Below are 22,977 nucleotides of genomic sequence, written 5' to 3'. Positions count from 1 at the left end.
GATTTACAGCCTCTTGTTGAGGGGTTCTCACAGGGAGGGGAGGGGGTCCCAGCCCTACTGCTTGTGCCCTGGTGAATGAATGGGGCATCCGGTGTGGAAAATTCCCACACAGAGGCTAGCAAAGGAGCAACAGGAGCCTCCCTTGTGCCTTTCTTGGGGTTCTGAGTCCTCTTTGTGTCTCCGGAGGGGTGTGCAGGAGGGAGGGGAGGGTGTGCGCAGGGACAACGGTTGCAACCCAGGGCCCAGAGGGGAGACCAGCCTGGGTTGCAAAGAGCTGAACGGCCACCTGAAGGCATCCAAGAGTTCCCTTCAGCCTAGCCGTCTGGGTTTTTGCAGCCAAAACAAATCTTTTCGGTGGGTGTCTCCAGCCAGAACACCCCATGAACGCCCACCACCGAAACAACAACCACCACCACAACAACAACAACCTCACAGTCATTTCAGAAGCCCAGAATTTGAATGGAAGGTTTGAGCAAGACTTCCTGGCTCCTCTTTCCAACAAGTCCGTCTTTTGACTGGGAACTTTCTCTGGCACCTGCACAGCTCGTTTGCATGCCCAGAGATGGTGGCACAGAGAAGGGGGCTCTATTTGGGGGGGGGGGGTTCCGATTGCCCCCACCCAAGAAAGAGCACCAGAACTCATAGCAACTTGGAAAAATGTTAGTTGGCCTAACAGTAATAGCACTTAGACTTCTATACTGCTTCACAGTGCTTTTACAGCCCCCCTCTCTAAGCGGTTTACAGAGACGGCCTCTTGCCCCCCAACAATCGGGGTCCTCATTTTACCCACCTCAGAAGGAGGGAAGGCTGAATCCACTTTGAGCCGGTCGGGATCGAACTCCTGACTTGTGGGCAGAATCAGCCTGCAATACTGCATTCTGATGATAGATCAATAGATTGATGGAGGGAGAGAGAGAGAGAAAGAGAGAGAAATAAGTAGGTATATATATGGATGTCACGCATCATCAGAAAATCTCCAGAACCGTAAAGCCTACAAACTTGAAATTTGACCCATATGTTCCTCTTGGCTTCTAGGGGCTCACTAAGAAAGGATTTTGCGAAATGACCTTCAGAGCATTTAGTATTTCCTATATTATGGTTATTAACACGCTCTGATGCTAAGGAGTTCTACTCCCGCTCCCCACCTGAAAAGAGGCAGAATTTTTCCCTCTTATTTTCCTCCCCCAAAACTAAGCCCCGCACCACACTGTTTTGTAGCGAAGCACAGGTATTGAGCTGATAGAGGGGGGGGGGGAGGATGAGACATAGATAGATGCAACTTATAGACTTATATACCACTTTATAGTGCTTCCCAGCCCTCTCCAAGCTGTTTGCAGAGTCAGCCTCTCGGCCCCCAACAATCTGGGTCCTCATTTTACCCACCTCGGAAGGAGGGAAGGCTAATGGAGGGATTGTCTCTGTGGGTTCCCGCCCCCCCTTCCCTGCCAAGGGCTTTCATCTCCCCCCTTTCAGCGAAGGGCGGGGTCAGGCTCGAAGCCCTCTTTAAGCGCACCGGCGCCCCCCATTCCAGCCAGCCTGGCTGAGCGGCCGGTCGGAGGGGCAGCAGAGCGGCGGCGATGGAGGGCCCCTTTTACGACTACGACGAGGAGCCTCCGGGCAACTGGAGCGAGGTCTGGGGGCCGGGGGGCTGCCCCTGGGAAGAAGCCGAGACGGACTGGGAGCTCTCCTTCTCGTTGCTGCCCGTGCTCTACATGCTGGTCTTCGTGCTGGGTCTGTCGGGCAACGGGCTGGTCATTTTCACCGTCTGGCGAGGCCCGCCGGGCAAACGCCGCTCGGCCGACGCTTACATCGGCAACCTGGCGCTCGCCGACCTGGCTTTCGTGGTGACCCTGCCGCTGTGGGCGGCTTACACGGCGCTGCGCTTCCACTGGCCCTTCGGCTCGGCGCTGTGCAAGCTGAGCAGCTACCTGGTGCTGCTCAACATGTTCGCCTCGGCTTTCTGCCTGGGCTGCCTGGGCTTCGAGCGCTACCTGGCCATCGTGCACGCCCTGCCGCGCTCGGCCGGCCGGCCTCCCTCCTCCTCCTCCTCTTCCTCCTCCTGCGCGTCCCCGCGGCCGCGCACCTGGACGCTGCTCTCGCTGGCCGCCGTCTGGCTCCTGGCCGGCTTGCTGGCGCTGCCGGCCCTGCTGCTGCGCCAGACGCGGCTGAGCCCTCGCGGCGGCAACGGCTCGGCCGTGGAGTGCGACATGGATTTCAGCGGCTTGGCCGGCAGCGCCGAGGAGGCAGCCCGCTGGCTGGCGGCGCTGAGCCTGGCCACCACGGCGCTGGGCTTCGTGGTGCCGCTGCTGCTGCTGACGCTTTGCTACTGCTGCATCGGCGCCGCCGTCAGCCGCCACTTCCAACGGCGCGCCCGCAAGGAGGAAAGCCGGCAGCGCCGGCGGCTGTTGCGCATCATCGTCACGCTGGTGGCCGTCTTCGCCCTGTGCTGGCTGCCGTTCCACCTGCTGAAGAGCCTCTACGTGCTGGCTTGGGTGGGCTTGCTGAGCTTGCCCTGCGCCTGGCTGGACCTGATCCTGCGCCTGCACCCCTACGCCACCTGCCTGGCTTACGTCAACAGCTGCCTGAACCCCTTCCTCTACGCCTTCTTCGACGGCCGCTTCCGCGCCCAGTGCCTCCTCTTGCTCGGACTGCGCTCGCCGCGCCGCGGGCCCGCCAGCTCCGTCTCGTCCACGCTCAGCGGCCAGACCCAGAAGTCGGAGCTGCCCTCCTCGGGCACCAAGGTGTAGAAAGGGGGGCGCGTCTCCCGGCTACGGGACTCGGCCGGGATCGCCAAGCCGGCGCCCGCCTGGACCCCTCTCGCCTTGAGCCCCTTTCCCTTCTTCCCTGGCTTCGGACTGGTTTTCTCTCGCCACCCGGGAACTCACCGTTTTGGGGCAGGTCCTTTGCGGTGGGCAACACTCCCCTTGTACCCAATAAAAGGAAAAAACAAAAAACGAGAGTCGGTTCTTTTCTAGCGGTTTTGAAAAAGCAGGAGGGGGGGAAACTTCGTCCAGGTGGGGAGAAGCAGCCCGATGCCGGAAGCCAAGGGGTCCCCCCCCCGCTACAGGGGTTGAGGGAGGCGACGCCAAGCTGGACTCAGAATACAGAATAATTGGAAGGGACCTTGGAGGTCTTCTAGTCCAGCCCCTCAGCTCAAGCAAGGAGGCCCTGTATCGTTTCAGACAAGTGGCTTTTCGAGTTCCAATTTCAATTCAATGTGTGGAGTGTGAGGGATGTCTGTTTGTGTTTATTTTCATAGTCAAAAATTGTACACTAAAGATGGTATTTAATTTCCTTGTACGAGGTGCAATGACAATAAAGTAAACTAAACTGTCCTATCTCTTCATAAAAACCTCCAGTGATGAAGCACCCACGATTTCTGGTGGCAAGCTGTTCCCCTGGTTAATTATCCTGTCAGAAAATTCCTCCTTATTTCCAGGTTGAATCTCTCCTTGTTCAGTTTCCATCCATTATTTCTTGTCTGGCCTTCAGGTGCCTTGGAAACAGCTTGACCCCCTCCTCCTCTCTGGGGCAGCCCCTCAAATATTGGAAGACTGCCGTCATGTCACCCCCTAGTCCTTTTCACTAGACTAGCCAAACCCAATTCCTGCAACCGTTCATGTTTTAGTCTTTTTTTCCGGCTCTTCTTAGCACTTTTTTTCAAAGTCTCGATATCTTTTTTGTAAAGTGATGACCAAAACTGGATGCAGTACTCCAGGTGAGGTGGCCTTACTAAGGTTTTATAAAGCGGTACTAATACTTCACGTGATTTTGATTCTGTGCCTCTGTTTATAACAATCAAGGCTTGTGTTAGCTTTTTTGGCTGCTGCCACACCCTGATCGAGATGTATTTTTGTTAAAAAAATAAAATAAAATCAGATCTTGCTTAGGACCCCTGCTAAACCGAGCTTGACAAGATAACATGTTTGAAACCAAGTAGTAATATTTGGATTAAGTGATAACTGTTGCACAACATGCAAAACAATCATTGGATTTTGACAACCAGAGATTATCCTAGAATGTTTAGTGTAATATCTGAAAAGGGCAGTCTTTCTGCAACTTATTCTGCCAACACAACCTTAGGAACTATCTGAAGATTATGGATATTCGGCATGAAGCTGGTGTTCTCCCTTAATAAGGTGATGTTCTAGACTAATTTATGTAGTCTTTATAAATCTGGCAAGACTACCAATGTAATAAACTATTTTGGGTAATTTTGGATCTTCTCATAAATTTGCCCCCATTCTTTCTAAAAAAAAAAAAAAAACTAATGGAAGCCCATAACCGTTGCTGTTCCCATGCTAATTTGAAATTCCGCAAGCCATCCATGCACCCTTTGTAAAGGATCTGAGTTTGGTCACTTGCACAATTCACTTCTGTGATCCTGAATGCTCCCATTATGAGCCAAACAATTCCTACTTTCTCTCCAAAAGTCTATAAATCCATATCACATTTCCTTGCCTGCTACTTCTGCTGATTTGCCCCCCCTTCCCCCCGCCCTCTCGGAGCAGGGAAAGCAAACGCCTCTTTCTAAACCTCCTGGAATCTTTCACTCTTGGTTCCATAGTCAGAAAATCCCGCTTATTTGAACCCTTAACCCCTGGTGTTCCCTGTGCAACTGTTAGCACCTTTGCTACCTGGGACAGGAGCCCCAGCTCTTCTCACCCCCTACAGACCCCTCCCTTTCATGACAGCCTCTTTGTCACCTGTCCACCTTCATCCCAGTAGCTAGGTGCCAGCAACAGAAGCCCAATAGGGCTTCTCAGCTAGGATTGGTCAGTAATTGGGGTTTGAGACTCCCCCCCCCCCGCCCATGGTAAAATTATGCAAGGGCTCATGAATTGCCCTTAGTACATGCATTGAGCCCAAAATCTCTGTTACTAAGTGAGCCAGTTAGGGGAGGGAGGGAGGAAGGGTATATTAAGGTAGACAAATAGAGAGGTTTAAAAAAAAAGATCCAGATCTAATTCCCCAAAGGTATTTCTGTAGCATTAATTTCTAAGAACTTGCTCCTTCCAATGACAGTCATCACTTATTTTGAGGGAAAGGGATAAAGATGTGTCAGATAAGGAAATGGGGGGGAAAAAACCCATCCATTTTTTACTCCTTAGCATCTCTAAATAATCACACTATTTTGGACACACACACACCCTGTGCCCCCAAAATATTGCATGGCAGCTTTTCCCAGCCTGTGTGTAACCCCGAAGCCTGGATTCCAACCTCCAGCTTTCTCCGGAATGGTCTTGCTGGTTAGGCAATTCTAAGAGTGAGAAATAAAATCTAGAGATGGTTTGATTGGGAAGGCCCTCCATCCTAGATTGGTTGCATCCGAATTCCCGTTTTCCCCAGCCTGGCTAAGAAAACATATCGCGCAAGTAGGGCTGGGTGGTTTTGAGTGCAACAGACTGAAGACGACTTCTTCTGCTGCTGTCATTCAGCTTCACGCTTAGCAGGTTTGAACTGAGCTCCTAAGCAGCTTTTTGGGAAGCGAGGTGCTGCACGGCTGACCTGAGCTAGGGAAATGGGGAGGCTGGGAGAAGCCCCGGGGAGACAGCACAAAGCTGTGTTGTTCTACGCTTCTCCTGGGAAGCTGCCCTGTCCCACATCTGCAGGGCATCTCCCCAAGGGAACCAAGGTGGAGCTGCCAGGATGAAGAGAAAGATGACAAGGCTTCAGTGTCACAAGGCGAGAGAAAACTTGGCAGTCTTTTGGGCTCAGCCCCCGAGGCGAACTGCGTGTCCCCAGTTCCCTTGGCAAGAGGAAGAGGAGCAACAGCTGTGGTTTTCTTATCTCGTGAAAGGGAAAGGGGGCTTCTAGACAGCGGAGACGACGGGGAAGAGAAAGGCCTACGCAGCACATCTGGGCAGGGGGTGCCAGGGGATAAGATGCCCTCCAACTTGCAACCCAGATTGTCTGGGGAACGGGGTGCCCTGCGGGTAGAGGTGGGTACCTCAAAAAGGCACCGCAGCTGAGCTCAGGTCTTGGGGTGGGGGGAAGCTGGCAGTTTGGACAATGTATCGTCTCAGCTGCCCGGCTTTTCATGAAGATCCTTTCATCAGCCAGGCGCCGATCTATGCAGCTGCGCTGCCTTGGCAAGAGCCCCCCCCCCCAATCACAAAAGGAGTACAGTGATAAGGGTGGTGGGAAGGGAGTGGGGGTAGGAACATCTTGGCAGCTGGAAGGATACTTTAGGAGAGTCGGCCATTGAGGGATGGAGATGCACCTAGGGGAACTTAATACACTGCTCAAAAAGATAAAGGGAACACTTAAAACAACACAATGGAACTCCAAGCCAATCACACTTCTGTGATATCAAACTGTCCACTTAGGTAGCAACACCGATTGACAATCCATTTCACATGCTGGTGAAGGAATTTCAGGAGTCAACTGCGTGTAACTCCAGAATGTAGGTTGACTGTTCTTGCTCATAACTATCTCTAGAACTTAAGAGCTTTAATCAGAACTCTTCATATAAATTTGATAAATGCGTTGATTGTGGCCACCTCAGAAATGGCACCAGGGTTACACTTCCTTCGTCAGACATGAGCACCGTGTGCTCAAAAGCTGCTTGCTAACTGGTCTCTGATGTGTTCGGCTAGCCCACTGAACCGGGTATCCTTTCCCCCCAAATAAGGAAGAGAAATGCACCCTCACAGTCTGAGGTGAGGTGCCATCTTGCTCCTGTGGTTTCCCCTCCTACAAAGGATCGCTTGAGATTTTCACTTATCACGGAAGCAGAACGGGAATCAACCTTCAGCCACTTTAAATCCCCGTTCTCCCAAAGTTTGCAGAAAACCCAGGTCGGCAAGAACTGCCTCATCGAAGAGCGTGACTAAGAGACTCTGAAGGAAATGGCTGCCTGAAAATTAAAGTTTCTGCACAATTCTGTATGAAGAGAGCTGTTTCCCTTTGTTTCGGAGGGGCCCACTGGGAGCTACTATATGGTGTTGCTCTCTTAATCAGAACTGAGGAACAGGTTATTTTTCTATGTCTCTTAAGATGCTTCTAGCAGCTGCAGGCTTGGTGTTGACTTTGCAGTCCTTGAACATTTGCTGGAGACCCCTCTGAGACAGAGCCTCTTTTCCTGTTTGTGGCTGAGCTCTCTTTTTAAAGGCAGCAGCAAAAGTCGAGACTGGATTCAAAAATTCCCCTGCATTTTATTCAGCTTGGGTGTTATAGTGACTTTCGGTCAGCTGTGCTTGCCTGCAGAAAGCCTCCTTGTCAAAAGAGATTTTGTTGGAAAATAGCTTGAAGATGAAAGGGGTGTGTGTGCGCGTGTGTGTGTTTATGGAATCCATTGTGTACTGCCCACTCTTCCTTCTGAAAGTTTCTTACGTAACAAATTCAACAACCCATTGCATTTGGCCTGAAGTGACACCCAAGGCAGAATCGAAGCTTGCTTCCAACACATTCAGCCACATGTCAATTGAGAACGGGGCTGTTTGAACTCTGGGGTGGGAGGAACCAAAAGAAAACCTTGGTTTGCATGACACGTAGAATTTACCCCTGGCATTTCAGCAATCAAATAAATCATGGTTAGGGTCAACCATGGATGAACACAGACAGCCCTGTAATAAACACAGACAGTCCTGTAATAAATTCATTGATATTAATATGGAATAAACTATTATTTCTTTTATAAAAAATCTAATATGGGACACAGCTTACCAAACCAAGAATGGATTTTGCCCCCATCTCTTCCCAAAATTCTCTTTTCTGATGGGCATTACCCATCACTGAAGCAAAGACAGCTTTTCAGGCGTTTGAGATGATTTTCCTTCCTATTTCTGCTATTCAGGAGCTGAGTTCACTTGCTTGGTTTCCCTTCAGTCCAGAGACTAAAGAAGCGTAACGTACAATATTAGCTTCCAGCTTTTTATACCAGGGCAAGGATCAAAAAACTCCTTCCCCAGTTTAAGATGAAGAACCCGGTCGGCTCCAGATGAAGCGTGCAAATTGTGGTCATGTGTCAGTGGCCAAATTTATGAAGACTTCCAAACAGCACAAATGCAAAGTAGGAGGCGAGCCACAAACTGGTGTTTTGGTAGACAATACCCCCTCCTGCTGTCAGAAAAATGTGTTTCTCCAACTATAACAAACAATTCCGTTACACTGTAGGAGCTCATCCGCTTCGTGTTGATTTCCTCCTCCTTCCAAGAGAGACACAAACGGCCGTAATATGCTTCTCCAGCACATTCCTCCAAGGGGAACAGTAGTTTCTTGCAGCTTAAACTTTTATCAACATTCAAAATGAACCCATCCAAATTACAAATAAAGCTTGCTCCATGAACATTATATTTTGGGGGTTTTTAAGGTTTTTTTTTGTTTGGTTTTTTTTAAAAACAAATATTTATAAACAAAAGGTTAGAAACCTTAACAGTACAGTTGCTAATTTCCTTATATAAAAGAGAAAATACGAACGTATTCTACACTGACATATTCTATAAGGGACACATGTCTCTAAAACCCTGGCTTCAGCTCCGCCTGTCCGTCTGCAGGGCTGGTTCTACCACCTACCGGAGAGACCCAGAGGACACGGTAACCGTGTTACTTTCTGATTTCACCCAGAGGCTGCAGCTGGGCTCATCAATCTCCTCTGGTAATGAGATCCTCAATGTAAGCATCCAGTTCGTCATCTGAATTGAAATCAATATCCTACAAACAGCAGGAAACAAACTTTAGTCCATATAACGCCCCTCTTACGAGCAAAACACTCCAGCAGTGACCCTTAGTAATTACAAAAAACACAACAGAGAATTTTGCAAACAGTGCCCTGAACATCTAAGCTGAGATTAGTTGACAGGAGTTGGAGAGTGGCTCATCTGCGATGTTTAAGATTGTAATTCTTGTCACTCCTGATTACTAGAAGCATCTCAGAGAAAAGGCGATTCAAAGCAGTCTATCAGCTGTGATCCATGTGCAAAATCTCTGCTCATTTTTTATCATAATAAAGATTTGATTGGAGAGCTCTGGGAACGTTTGGTTTTGCACCTCTCGAGAAAGAGCTCAAAACCAGAGATAACCCAGGTTCCGACTTACTTCTTGTACTTTCTGGAGTAGAGCAACGATGTTCGTCCTCAGTTTCTGAAGCTTCTCATTTGTCTCTCTGACCTTCTGCTCCAGAATGTGAACTTTCTCCTCGCAGGCTTGGATCTGACCGTTTGCACGGGTCTGGTAGGAGTTGCACAAGTTCTGCAGGCCTACCTCATACTGTTTAAAGTACTCTTTCTGCGGAAAGGGAGATACGGAGGGGAACATCCCAAGAGTTACAAGGAAGCAAGGCAAAGGAACTTCAACTTGCTCCAAGCAAGAAGAGAAAGAAACTAAATCGCAGTACTTCCAATCGAAGTAGCCCCGGATTATTATCATCACATAATGTTGAGTAACAGGTTAAAATTATGTGGAGTTTTGGGGAGAGGGACCTACATAGTTTAATTACCTTCTATAAATAACCAATGAATTTTAATGCAGGGACTCAAATTCTGATTTCTTTTTCTTTTTGCTATTTCGCTCATGTTTTAGGAACATATTTCATAAATATTAAAGGAGATGGTGACACCAAACTTCTGATGCCAAAAATTCACAGCTCAAGAATGTATCTGGGGAAGTATTTGATTATAGTATGAGAATTTATCAGCTGAACAGAGGACTCACCAAAGGGAATGCCACCAACTCTTGTGAGCTCATGGAAGTCAAATCCTTCTTGGAGATGGGGAAATGCGGGGGCAAGAAATAACGCAAGCAATTCCTACGGAAGCAAAGAGAAGACAGGGAAAGGCATAGCAGAAGCGTAACATCATCTGCAGTTAGCAACACACAAAAAAAGCATAGAATGATACTGGGTATAGAATTCAAACATTTAACTCTTCTTCCTTTTCATTAAGTATGCAAAAGCCCAGCTTTACTGACAAGTCTTTAATGTTGGGAAGACAGAAAGAGGACCATCCAGCAAGGTATATAAATTCAGTTAGTGTACAGTGGCGAAGGATGTGCCATTGGAAGACCAAGTTGGGGAAAGGCTAAACCCTTGGAGAGGGTTCATTTATGTGATTGCTGAATTGACACCCACTTGATGGCACATAGTAAGTCAATCAATCCAAATATGCCTTCGATGTGTTTAGTGAGGGGTCTTTAGTGCTCTCTGAGGTGGCTTGTTTTCTTGCAGACGTTTCATGACCTGACCAGGTAACATCATCAGTGCTAGTAAGGACTGCAGTTTACTGTCAGCTTACATTCTGGTGGCTTGCCCTGTCAGTGTGGGTGGGGACGGTTTTAGAGATTCTTTGGTTGGGCTGTTTGCTGTTGGCTTCTGTGGCAGTTTCTTGATTGGGGCTTTGTCATGTCAACCCTGAGCTACAAATATTATTAATGTGGTTAGTGCAGTGATGGCGAACCTTTTTGTTGTGGTGTGCTGAAAGCGCGCGCCCGAGTACCCACAATGCAATGTGCATGTGTGTGCAACCCCCCCCCACTGTGCATGTGCGTGCCTCCCACCTGATTTTCGGCCCGTTTGAGGCCGTTTTCGCCCTTCTGGGGGCTCAAGGGAAGCCTCTGCAGCCTTTGAAGGCCGAAAAATGGGCCCATTTTTGCACTTCCGCTATTTCCGGAAGGCCCACAGAAGCCAACAGCAAACAGCCCAACCTCCTTGAGCCCCAGGAGGGCGAAAAAGGCCTCAAACAGGCCGAAAATCAGTCGGGAGGTGCACATGCGCAGTGCAGGTAAGTTTGGCTGGGGCTCGCGTGCCCGCACAAATGGCTCTGCGTGTCACCTGTGGTCGCCATCACGGGGTTAGTGTCTTCCTCTTCCCCATGAACAGAAGAAATTACAAAAGTTGAAGAAATTGGCCGATTGAAACGATTGCAAACATTAAATGGTAACACACCATGGCCGACCTCTGTTCCAAAAATGAAATTGGAAAGGCTGCTTGCCGTTTATTCAGAAGCCGCAAAATGAGAAGGCAGCCCAGATGCTAGAAGACCGAATTATAACTACCGTTGGCAAATGGTTTGCCACACTGAAGGGAACACTCACCGTAGGGACTGGGCCAACAAGTCCGCGTTCTCTTGGCTGTTGCCGGGTCCAGTGGTATCTGGCTCTATTCGGGCAGACTCAGAGGTAGAAGGTTCAGAAGGACCATTCATCTGCTGCGGCTGCTGCTGCTGCTGCTGCCTCTCCTGCTGCTGCGTATCTGGGCTTTGGTGCTCTGGAGACGGGGGCCTCATCAACCGCACATCCTCGCTGCTTCTCTCTACCCTGGATGGAGCAGCAGGCACATCACAAGTCTCTGCCATTCCCAAGTTAACTGCCTCGTCATTTTTTTTCCCCTCTAACAAAAGAACTAAAAGTATTAAAATGTGGGACACAACGTTTTTAAAAATGTCAACGTTGTGTCAATCAATCAACATGAAATGCAGAACATGCAAGGAAGGTTATCTTCCTGCATTGGCTCCTGGGAAATAATTTAGTAATTACGTGATGCAAAAGAAAAGAAAAAACCATGTTTTCAATCTGGTCCAGAATGGGTTATTCTTAAGTTCAAAAATTCTCGGGTCTTGGACATTGTTCTTGGGTCAAAATGAAAAGGCTGATAATTCTCACAATTTACAGAGCAGAGCTAACCTTTTGGGGGCTCCTGTGCCGAAAATTGCGCATGCCTCCCAGCTGGCTTTTTGGCCCGTTTGAGGCCTTGTTTGTCCTTTTTTGGCCTCTCAGAGGTTTGAGGGAAGCCTCTGCAGCCTTTGTAGGCCCCAAAAATGGGCCTGTTTTGTCACTTCCTGTATTTCCAGAAATACCGGAAGTGACGAAATGGCCCTGGTTTTTGGCCTACAAAGGCTGCAGAGGCTTCCCTCGAACCACTGGGAGGCCGAAAATGGCCTCAAACGGGCCACAAAATCAGCTGGGAGGCGTGCACATGCGCAGGTAAGTTTGGCTGGGGCTCGTGTGCCCGCACAAATGGCTCTGCTGCCACCCATGGCACGTGTGCCATAGGTTTGCCATCACGGTTCTAGACCAAACATTGTTAAGGAAGGAAGAACAAAAGAGGCCATCTTGCCCAGGGTAATCTGACAGGCTTCCAACAAGTTGCTTCATCAAGCAAAACTTGGAAGTGCCCCAGCCTCCCAAGGCCCCCTCCCAATGCTCCAGAATCTATACATTTAAAATTACCATCGATCTCTTGGGGTAACATCGGTTGGGACGTAATCAAATTTCACCTTCCAACGGACCACCTGCTTGCCCACTTCGACTGCTGTAATTCGGCCCGTGAACCACTCCTTGTTCACTCTCACCTCCACATGCTCCCCTTTATCTGAGTGGGGCAGAAAGGGAGAGGCAGCTCAGAGACCAGCAAAAAGCCCAGGCTGACAAACCGGAAGCCCTCTGGCGCTCTCTATGCTCTTTGCACGAAATAGCTGCTGCAACAGAAGGTGGAAGTTCAAATCACACGATCTTTTTTTTTTTTTTTTAATGTGATAGAACTGCTATCAGTGTCGGGGCACTTCCTTTAACGTGCAGTATAGGAGACGGAAATTCAAGGTGAAAGCTTGCTGGGCCCCCCCAAGGACAAAGGAGGCTAGGAACTAAAATTCAGCAGCATCTGAAAAACCACAGGCTCCTCACTTTAAGTCACCATATTAGCAGAAAGAGGCGGAGAAGTGTTTTCTTGTGGTGGGTATAATCTATGCATGATTTACCTCTCTTTAAAAACACTGCGAGTGCAAGAGGCCAAAGCCAAAGTACCTTTCTGTGCTCTTTTCATTTCTGCCAATTCCTCTTCTCCTGCACTGTCCGTCAGCTGAAAGCAGAGAGAAGCCAAATATATTCCAAAACCAGTCATCCTCATCATGTACTTTACGGAGCAAACATTCAGAATGCCACCCAGAACGAAAGTGTAAGTTTCCTTTTGCACAAGCGGAAATGCCATACCCTGCTCTGTATGGAGAGGTACAGCCATTCCAACGATTATACTCTATCAACATTTCCTTCATTTTACGTAGCAATATGGCGGGCTGATTGGGAGAATCACTTTGCTCCACAGCAATAAACTATGAATGTTATTTAGGAATTGGATGGACTAATAAAGAATATTTAAGTAGACCCTACATGAGAATAAAATCATGAGGCAGAAACATAATGTATGTGTCTTAGCACTTTACCAAGGAAGGGTGACGTCTTCTCCGTACAGATCTTTCTGACTAGCGCAGTGATGGTGAACCTCTGGGAGTCGTGCGAGAGGGCCTGGCTCTTGTGTGGCCCCTGGAAATCATGCAAACATTCTTGTGTGATTTTCAGAGGCCTGCAAGAGCACAGCACTCTGAAGCAACTTCCAGAAGGTTCGGAGGGTAGAGGGAGCTGACATGCTGGCAAAGCCAAGGTGGGCGTTTTCTGAATTTTTGAGATTATCTTGGTAAAAAGGCTCCACCTGGTTAACTCTAAACTAAGTAAAATCTAGGGATTCACAGGTGTTGTTAGAAGTTTTGGCCAGGCCTTCAGCAACATCCCAAGGACTGGATGCTGTGCACTCCTGCAGTGGATTTCCACCTTGGTGAAAGCTCGAGAAGGAACAGAACGGAGGTGGGACAGTCACAGGGTTCCGGTTCTACTTCCACCCAGACTGGCCCACTTACTTCCACGACCACCTCGCTCGAGTCTTTCTTCTCTTCCTTCACTGTCACGGGTTTGCCTGGTTTCCTCTTCTCTTTTCTCAGTCCGACCTCCTCCTCTGTTTCATCCTCCGTTGTGCTAATGCCTCTCTTCCGGGAAGTGGAAGCCTGCAGATATGACAGACTTGCATCATACCTCTTAATGGTCAACATCTTTTTTTCCACCTCCAAGCAACAGCAGAGTTAAGATTAAGCATGGCAGAGTGTAAAAATATTACATATTTTAAACACTGTGCAAAGTGAGCAGGAAAAAATGCCCACCATTCTGCATTTTTTGTTTTGTTTCAAACTCCATATATACTCTTTGACACTTTCTTCCTGCAGGTCTGACTAAGTAGCTGGGAATCAGGTAGCTCATACATTTAATAAATGTATATTTATTTAATAACGTTATTAAAATATTACAGGTAGTTCTCACTTAGCAACTGCCACAGGCTGCAACTGTTTGCAGTTACAGCAGTGCTGAAATAGTAACTCTGATTTTATGACCTTTGCAAGTCTGGAAAGCAAAGGAAAGCTGAAATAAGATTCATCATATTCACGTGATTTTTCACTAAGCAACTGCTTCATTTAACAACCAAGTTATCAATCCCAATTTTGGTTGTTTAAACAAGGTAAAGTAGGAGAGTAGAAAAGACTTCAAAAAAAAAAAAAAAAGGAGAATTACAGCTACAGGTTGTTAGGTAAACAGAGGCAGCGGGCATTCACCACACAAAGGAAGCAGCACCCCAACCATTATTACTTTTTTTCAGAAAAAGGTTTTTCACCTGGGCAGGCTTGATTAAGGTGGGTTTCTTTGGTGGAAGCATCACCTTTAGGTGTTTGGGACTGGGGGATCTCTGCTGGCTTCTGGCATCCTGGACAGACTCGGGGGGCATCTTTCCAATAGAGGCAGATTTGGATAGAGGCCTTACAAAGGTGGATGGGGAGCATTTCCGAGGAGCTTCCAGGTGATACTGTAACCCGGGAAGGTTGGATTCTTCGTGGTGCGCCATGTTGTGTGGTCTGGAGCAGCTGATGGCTGGTCGGGGTGGGGGGCCCTTCTTCTGAGAGTTGATGGGCCTGGAAGGAGATGGAGGAACTGGAGGTCTTCGTGGAGCATTCTTGATCACATCTGGCAGTGGTGGAGATCGTGGCCGCTGGGATTTGCTCATTAAGTCTGCCTTCTGCCAGGACATTATGAAAAGATAGGTAAGTTTTTTTAACCACTTTTGAGCGACCGTTCAAGTTTAGGATTGAGGTGAGTGTGCAATACTTAAAACAACTGATCCTCAAACGTTCTGGCCACTGTAGAATGTTCCATGGTCATGTGAGCATGATTCACATACTTACAATAAATCCATCTTTCAATTAAACAGCGTGTCAACTGGGTACATTTTTCTTGTGCAAATATTTATAATTAGTATATATTTCTTGCTATGATTACCTTCCTTTTTAAAAACTATTCATCCTCATATATCTTAACATTATAACGATCTTAATGCATTCTACCTTATATTCATTGATCGTCTTTATCTTCCAACCATTTATAAAATAAATCCCATATCATATAATATTCAGTTTCTTCTTGTCCTTTACTTGCCAATGTTCATCTATTCATTTCTGCACATTCTAATATTTTCATAATCACCTCTTCCTCTATTGGATTTTTTTTTCATTTTTCCAATTTTGAGCCAATACAATTCTAGCTGCTCTTAATATATGTATGATTAAATATATTGTTTTCTGCTATCACTAAGCAATGTAGTTGTGCGACCTTGTATTTTACAGCCAAATTATTTAGCGATGAAAATTCTGGTCCCAATTGCCATTGTAACCAGAAGACCAACTGGATTCCTTTGGGTATAACAGAAGAGGGCAATTTTGGGAACAGCAGCGGCAGGAGGAGGGCACGTACCTCTAGCATAGGATGTGTGGTGACCTCCAAAGGCAGTTTCTTCAGGTCAGCATGTGAACGTACTGGGATAGTTTTCTAGACAAAGCAAGTGGAATAAAGTATTTATTTATTTATTTTTACCCACCTTTATTATATTAACTCAAGGCCACACACAAAAACAAAACAAAAAACACTCCTTCCTCCTCTCTTTTCCCCACAACAACAACCACCCTGGGTGTGGGTTGGGGTAAAAGTGATTGGTTCAAAGTGATCCAGCCAACTTTCTTGGCTAAAAGTGAGACTAGAACTCATATTCTCCTGGTTTCTAGCTGGCACTAACCACTAGACCAAACTGATTCTCTAAAATACTCTCTTATATATGTGTATATACTTCTTAATTAGTGTAGAATCAGAAGATTTGTAGTAGTTTGTAGAAATGTGGATGTATGGATGACTTTGAGCTCCGACATCTCCAAATACTTTGGTAGAATGAAGCCACTGACCTGACGGAAGACCAGACTGAAGAATGCTATGGAGTCCAGCACACAAACTTACCTGCAAAGCCTCCAGTTTCTCCTGCTGTTGGCGAATTTTATCCGTCAGCTCTTTCTGCTTATCTTCATGTGTTTTCTCTTTTCTCAAGAAGCTCAGGGGAACCTTCTGCTTCTGCTCAGGAGCTTCGCACCTGTCAGAGGAAGGAAAAAGCAAAATGAAAGATCAGCATACATGGGTCCTAGGGTGTATGTTTGGGGTCTACTGTTTATGCTGAGATGAAGATTCACACCACAGGCCTGCTTTGAATTAAACAGAGCACACAGTTTATTTGAATCTGATTCTCTTTATCATGGTGGTCTTCAAACTTCAGATACCAAAGAAACCCTTCCCAATGTGAAAAATCAGCACAGATCCTATTAATATGCTTCCTATATTTAGTTTTGCAATAATGCATTTAAAACAACGGAGGCCAAAGCTAAATGTTGATGATTCTCACAGAACCTGGGCTTCTGGGGAACACAGGATGAACACCATGCCTCTATTATTATAGTTCATGGATTTGCATCTGGATCTATGCTCGTGTCACATGGCTAACTATTTTAGCAAAATCTTTCTCTGATTCCTTCTTTCCATTTCAGAGTTCCTTGGGCAGGCAGAGATAACGGTGCAAACTAACATGCTAATTATTCTCCCAATGTACCACCCACAGTTATGAGGATTGCCATACAATATACACCAAGTACTCCAAGGTATTAACATCCATCATAGGTATAATGATCAATTAGCATGTTGTTCTGAGCATCAGCGATTAGCACAACTAACCCTAAGCAGGCAATCACCAGGAGTCAATACAAATGATTCAAAGGCACTCCCTACCTCCCAAAAACACAAAAAAATCACAGCTAGTAGATGAATTGTACACCTTGTTAGAATATTTATGGAGAGAGGAATAGCGCATTCATTCCATGATGTACGGTATGGTATAGCTATAAGATTGAGCTAATAATTTCTTCTCCTCCCCTATTTCTTAAACACTTTGACATGCTATTTTTTGTTCCTTCTGGGCTTTATTCTCTCTCTCTCTCGATTCTGTTTAACAGAATAAGCGGCATTCTTAAAGTGACCTGACTGGTGCAAAGACAGTTTTCTTATTCTTACTCACCGATCTTGTTCAGGATTAGGGTTCATGGCACACATCCAGGTATCTGGGTATTCTTGCTCCACAGAGCTGAGCTGGAATGGGAGTGTCCGCCATTTCAAACACACATCTGTCATACGAGGACATAACATACAATCAGCATGCTGGCCGTAAGACTACAAGAAGCTTTTGGGGCTTCAGACTGTCCACTACTGTGGTTCAAAGAGGATGTCAAACCAAGGGGACCCTGCCAGCAGTTCGATCCTGACTGACTCAAGGTTGACTCTCAGCCTTTTGTCCTTCTGAGGTGGGTAAAATGAGGACCCAGATTGTTGGGGGCCAGAGGCTGACTCTGTAAATTGCTTAGAGGGGGCTGGAAAGCACTTGTAAAGTGGCATATATGTCTAAATGCTCTTGTCCTTCCTTTCCTTTCCTTTCCTTTCCTTTCCTTTCCTTTCCTTTCCTTCCTTTCCTTTCCTTTCCTTTCCTTTCCTTTCCTTTCCTTCCTTCCTTCCTTCCTTCCTTCCTTCCTTCCTTCCTTCCCTCCCTCCCTCCCTCCCTCCCATTGGTTAGAATCCAGTATTGCAGGCTACCTTTGCCCTTAGTCAGGGGTTCAATCCTGACCGGCTCAAGGTTGACCCAGCCTTCCTTCTGAGGTGGGTAAAATGAGGACCCAGATTGTTGCGGGGCAAGAGGCTGACTCTGTAAACCGCTTAAGAGAGGGCTGGAAAGCACCATCTATTGCTATTTTTGCTATTTGGCTGCGACAGCTTTTTTCAACAGAGCTGCCTTTGGACCTCAGAATAGAGGAAACTTCAATTCACCACTTACCACACTGAATCGTAGTTGGGATCTCCATGGCTCTCCGCCTTTTGTAGCGCAGTTCGTTTGATGGCGGCTGGTTCCAGTTTGCAGACAGGTAGCCAAAATCATCCCAAAATTTGCTAATGCCTTTCTGAGCTGGATGTTTTTTTAATTAAAAAAAACCATGTCTTTTAACAAATGAACAAATGTGTCTGTGTTCATAGGGCTTCTCCTTTCCTCCCCCAACTCCCCTTCTCCATATGACTTCTTACCGATCTCAATATCCTTCCAATACTGTGCCAAGTACTCTCCCATTGCTTTTAATAAGTGCCGATATTCTTTTGCATCTGCAAAATCCTGCTTGTTGTGCGTCGGTTCCAGGACGAGATAGGGAACATCCACTACCCCAACCACTCCTCCGCAGGCCCTATGGAGAAGGAACGTGGGGTCACATTTAGGGGCACCAATCCAACAACTTAATGTCAAGAGAAGAAATATGGGAAAGATGGATCTCCACGACAACAAATAGGGAAATGCGTTGGGAGTAGATGGATCTGAATTACTCAACTTACGACCACACTTTATGTTACTAAGTGAGAAATATGTTAAGTGAGTTCTGCCCCATTGTACGAGTTTCCTTGCCACGATTGTTAAGGGAATCACTGCTGTTGTGAAATTAGTAACATGGTGGTGAAGAGAATCTGGCTTTCTGGAATCTGGAAGTTTTTCTCTTTAAAAATATAAAGTCCACCTCTCTCTCTCTCTTTTAGAATTCTAAAATAAAAAGAATTTTTCCACAGCAAGGAGAGACTGTCCCACTTCTTCTAAAAAGAGGTCTTCAATTGTAAAAGTATTGGGGGGACTCAGGGGAACTCACATGCCACCTTCCAGCTGAGGGCCCACCTTCTCATACATCTTAATCAACCGACTGCAATTGTAGACAAACATCCCGTCCAGATGGCGTTGCTCTATGTTCACACCGAAAATGAAGCTCAGTTCTTTCGGCTCTTTAAGTGCTCTGCAAGGCAGCAAACCAAGTCAAAGAAAATCCGTGGATATTTGTCTGGGGAACAGTGATCAGAGCCCTTAAAAGAAGACTCCGAAGATTCAAGTTCTACTAGAATATTATAAAATATGGAACACATTTTATAAATGGAGGGACATGAAAGGGTGTTCATAGATTTAAAATAAGTAGAGAAAGTGATAAAAAGTAATAAAATATAATTGGAAAAAATGAAATATAAAAATGTATGTATGTACATAAACGTATTAACTTTTTCCTTTCTAATTGTAAAGACATTGGACAGAAATGTATCAAAGAAGAGACACCACGTTCACTGAGTTTGGCCGCATTTTACAACCTTTCTTGTCACAGTTGTTAAGTGAATCACGGCAGTTGTTAAGTTAAAATGGTTGGTTAATGAGCCTCATTGAGTTTGCTTCTCAGAAGGGCACGAAAGATCATCACCCCCTCAAGCTTTATAAATGCACGCAAATTAGCAAGCATCCAAATTTTGATCATGTGACTGTGGGGAATGATATAGTAATTTAAGTGTGAAAAAATGGACATAGGTCTCCTTTTTCAGTGCCGTTGTAACTTCACTTTTCACTATTGTCACTTTTTAAAGCAAACTTTATTGAATATACCATTAAAATATACAAACAAACACATACACAACATAGAAAAACAAAGGGAAAAAAAACGAATAAAGGACAATTCCATTATCGACAGTTTGTGGTTCCTTATTTGTTATCATTATTGGTGTCCTATTTACAATTAAATCTTAATGCGAGTATATAGTTACTACCAATGTAGCTTAATCTCCTTTACAGTTTAATAATGTTTACTATTATATTACCTATCTTTATTTTATCCAATCGTACCAACATTCCCAACTCTTGTAATATTCTGATGATTCTTTATCCTTAAGTGCTAGGGTCAATTTATCCATTTCTGCACAGCTTACTATTTTCACTTCTTTAATGGACCACTTATTTGAAAGAGGAAAAAGCAAGGAACAGGAAGGAACCGCATATTTTCCACTCACCGCTGTTTTGCCTCCCTGATCCTCTTTTTAACGTCTGCCTCTCTCCGTATGGTTATTGCCAAGTCTTGAGCTTGGCGTAGCATAACCTACAGATATGAAAAACATCCCAACTTAGAACAGTTGAAGTAATATAATTGTCAGTTTAACATTCGTATCTTTTTTAAATAGTTTTTTTTATTTTTATATTTTAAAAACATCTCTTTTGGTGAACAATGTGGTTCCAGGTTTTTACATTTCAATACAAACATGACCTGAATTACATATTCATCTTTCATGTTCAATTTCATATCATACTATTACTTCTCCCATTTTCCTTTAAATATTTTCAAATATTCTTATATTCATTGCACCTTTTTTGTCCATTTCTAGTTCATATCGTAACTTATTTCATTTTTTAAAAAATATTCTCATATCTTACAATATTATCTAAAATTCTTATCATTAGAATTAGGATGAAATCTACTGAATAATGAATGGAATAATAGTGACAAAATTACAAATGTGACAGATAAAAGTAAATATGTATAATGAATATAGAAATGAAATAACACATCTTTGTAACAACAGCTTGCTTGCTCAAGGCCTTAAGCTCCCAAAAGCACAGTGGGGCTGAATACCGTTGCCTGTTTATGTAGTATAGCTGCATTTCAGAAAATCTAGTCACACATATTTGTTCTATTGATTTCAGAAAACATCACATATCTGGAACCCACAAAAGCTAAGCATGCACAATTTTGCGGAGACAAGCTACCATAAAAGAAGCGTACTTCTGCTGAAGTTTCAGAGTGTTCAGCTCTCTTCCTGCTTCAGACATGAAACATTTTTTTTCTTCCAAACAGTAAGGCAGGCAATTATATAATGATTATACGTGTGAGCATAAATACTCATATATTATGGTTCATCATCAGAATAAATATTCCAGCAATTTTGATCATGAGCCTTTGCCGTCCCCATCTACCAAGCACTGTTAGTTCTTTTGTTCAGCTCAAGGATATTTCTCTGAATCTTTTCTTGAATGCCGACATTTCACACTAGCAGTCAAATATAGTGTATTTACCCTGGACTCCCTGCTAAGGTCTCCTCCCAGCCGCAGCTCTAAAGCACGGGCTTTGCTTTCTGCTTCTCGTGCCTTCTCTTCCACTGTAAAAGAGAAATTAATCTTCAGAGAAAATGCATGCAGGCAAGTCTTCGATGTACAACCAGTTGCTTCAAAGCTATGATGGGCCGGATTTACTGCCGTTTACAGTGTTCCATGGTCACCGGGTATTTTCCAGAAGCGTTAAGAATCTCACTTCCTTTGCTGTCTCCTTTTTGGGCCCAGCTTCTTCAGTGAACGTGGCTCCCAGAATGGGTAGGAAGCTTCCCAAAGTTGCGCCACCTTCAGAAAACCAGGGCAGATTTCTAAAGGCAACACCACTTTCAGAAAGCTTGGGGAGCCACATGGAGGAACACAATGCAGTTTGGATACAGAATGTGTGCAAAACTTACGGTTTAACACAACTATCTGATTTGGCTTGTGCTATTCAAGCCATTCCTGCTCCAATAGGTTCCCATTCCTTTCTTTTCGGGACTCACCAATCCGAGCCATGTGCTCTGCTTTCTTCACTTCTTGTTCAGCTCGAGTCTTGAAGCGCTTGGAGGTATACTTGTACATCCTGTAAGAAGTTGCAAGAAGAGGGAGAGGAAAAAGAGAGGGAATGAATTAATACGGCCATAATCCTCAAAAACCTGTGCATTCGATAAGGCTTGCATTTCTTTTCGATATATAACAATAGAGGAGACTTCCAATTTCTTAAAATGTATGCTCAGCTAGACCACGCATTATTTGCTAACCTCAAAATGCTTGAAAAAAATAAAATTCTGGAAAAAAGCATCAGAAAACCATTTCCACATTGCTCTTAAGAAAACTATAAGAACTTAACCAAAGTTAACTGGAACGAGCCCTTAATTGTAAACCTTAAGTGACTAAAGCAAATCTTGAAGAACCAAAAGGTTATGATTCTAGCTGTTTTGTAGTCATACAATTAGGCCTGACTGCACAAATGTGGATTTTTGAGTGTGAAATCAAGTAATTTAGCACCTATCTAATATTTGACTCTCCACAGCAAACAGAAACTTCATTAAGTGGTTTAAAAACACAAAATAATCCATAAATTACGGACAGTAATTGGGACCAGAATTTCCGTCACTAAGTGATGTAGTCGTAAAGCGTGACATTACGTGATGGCATCAGTGATGGCAATCCCAGCACTGCCATTCTCAACTGAATTCCACTGGTCATTCGCCCCACAAGCCAAGCCATTCCAGGCTGGGTCATTCCCAGACCCGAACCTCACTTCTTCCACAACTACCCCTCCTCCTTCAGCTTCCCCTAACCTTCCCCTAACTCTGCACCATGCCTTGCAATTCCACTGCTAAGTGCCACAGATGCCAAGCGGAAAATCTCATGACCGTAACAAGGTTATATCACTTCTCACTCAGTTAAATAAATCACTATGGTTGTTAAGACAGACTTCATGTGATTATAATTTGCTATTTTACGTCCACATTCTCCATTAACTTTGTCAGAAGCCGGTTGGGAAGCGTATAAAGGATGGTGGCCCATCCTGAAATGCTCTAATTGCCCTACTCCTGGCTTGTAAAACAGGATATAACCATCAGCAGTGCAATCAATTCTCACTTTCTGACGTTAATCCTGAAGTAACATATAAGATCATCAGGTTTTGGTATTATCGGATGGTGTGGTATATAAAATTAGACAATGAATATTAAGAGCAATTGAACTTGCTTGAGTAGGGATTGGCTTTGCTTCAGCAAAGTCATTTTTTAATGTCTGCTACTGTACCATATTTTCCTCAGATCTGTCTATAATTCCACACTTTAGATGTTAATTAAGAAGAATGAAGCCTTTAAGCATATTTTTGGATCTTCAGGCTATTTGAAAACTGTTTTTTT

The 22,977-nt window shown here is 45.1% G+C and overlaps 2 protein-coding genes across 2 annotated transcripts in view; one reads left to right on the top strand and one right to left on the bottom strand.

Moving 5' to 3' along the window:
- Positions 1-1,468: 1,468 nt before the first annotated feature.
- On the top strand, positions 1,469-3,335 carry LOC113425755 (apelin receptor-like). Its single transcript, XM_026688005.2, has one exon. The coding sequence runs from the start codon at positions 1,578-1,580 to the stop codon at positions 2,745-2,747; it is 1,170 nt and encodes a 389-aa protein (XP_026543790.1). The 5' UTR covers positions 1,469-1,577; the 3' UTR covers positions 2,748-3,335.
- Positions 3,336-8,272: 4,937 nt separating this feature from the next.
- Positions 8,273-22,977, bottom strand: part of MORC2 (MORC family CW-type zinc finger 2) — a 28,037-nt gene continuing 13,332 nt past the window's right edge. Inside the window, exons 10-26 of the mRNA XM_026688020.2 lie at positions 21,598-21,677; positions 21,080-21,162; positions 20,023-20,108; positions 18,852-18,992; positions 18,247-18,401; positions 18,002-18,130; positions 17,195-17,300; positions 16,093-16,222; positions 15,559-15,633; positions 14,429-14,827; positions 13,626-13,769; positions 12,739-12,793; positions 12,166-12,307; positions 11,032-11,253; positions 9,655-9,748; positions 9,040-9,228; positions 8,273-8,655 (exon numbers count right to left, since the gene is read on the bottom strand). Coding sequence (XP_026543805.2) covers positions 8,587-8,655; positions 9,040-9,228; positions 9,655-9,748; positions 11,032-11,253; positions 12,166-12,307; positions 12,739-12,793; positions 13,626-13,769; positions 14,429-14,827; positions 15,559-15,633; positions 16,093-16,222; positions 17,195-17,300; positions 18,002-18,130; positions 18,247-18,401; positions 18,852-18,992; positions 20,023-20,108; positions 21,080-21,162; positions 21,598-21,677 — 2,299 coding nt within the window. The 3' untranslated portion in view covers positions 8,273-8,586. The remainder of the gene's footprint in view (positions 8,656-9,039; positions 9,229-9,654; positions 9,749-11,031; positions 11,254-12,165; positions 12,308-12,738; positions 12,794-13,625; positions 13,770-14,428; positions 14,828-15,558; positions 15,634-16,092; positions 16,223-17,194; positions 17,301-18,001; positions 18,131-18,246; positions 18,402-18,851; positions 18,993-20,022; positions 20,109-21,079; positions 21,163-21,597; positions 21,678-22,977) is intronic.

Source organism: Notechis scutatus, chromosome 13 (assembly GCF_049901735.1).
Source record: "Notechis scutatus isolate UNSWTSFEM ecotype Mainland chromosome 13, rNotScu1.2, whole genome shotgun sequence".
Lineage (NCBI taxonomy): Eukaryota > Metazoa > Chordata > Lepidosauria > Squamata > Elapidae > Notechis > Notechis scutatus.
This window is presented reverse-complemented; position numbering and strand designations above follow the sequence as displayed.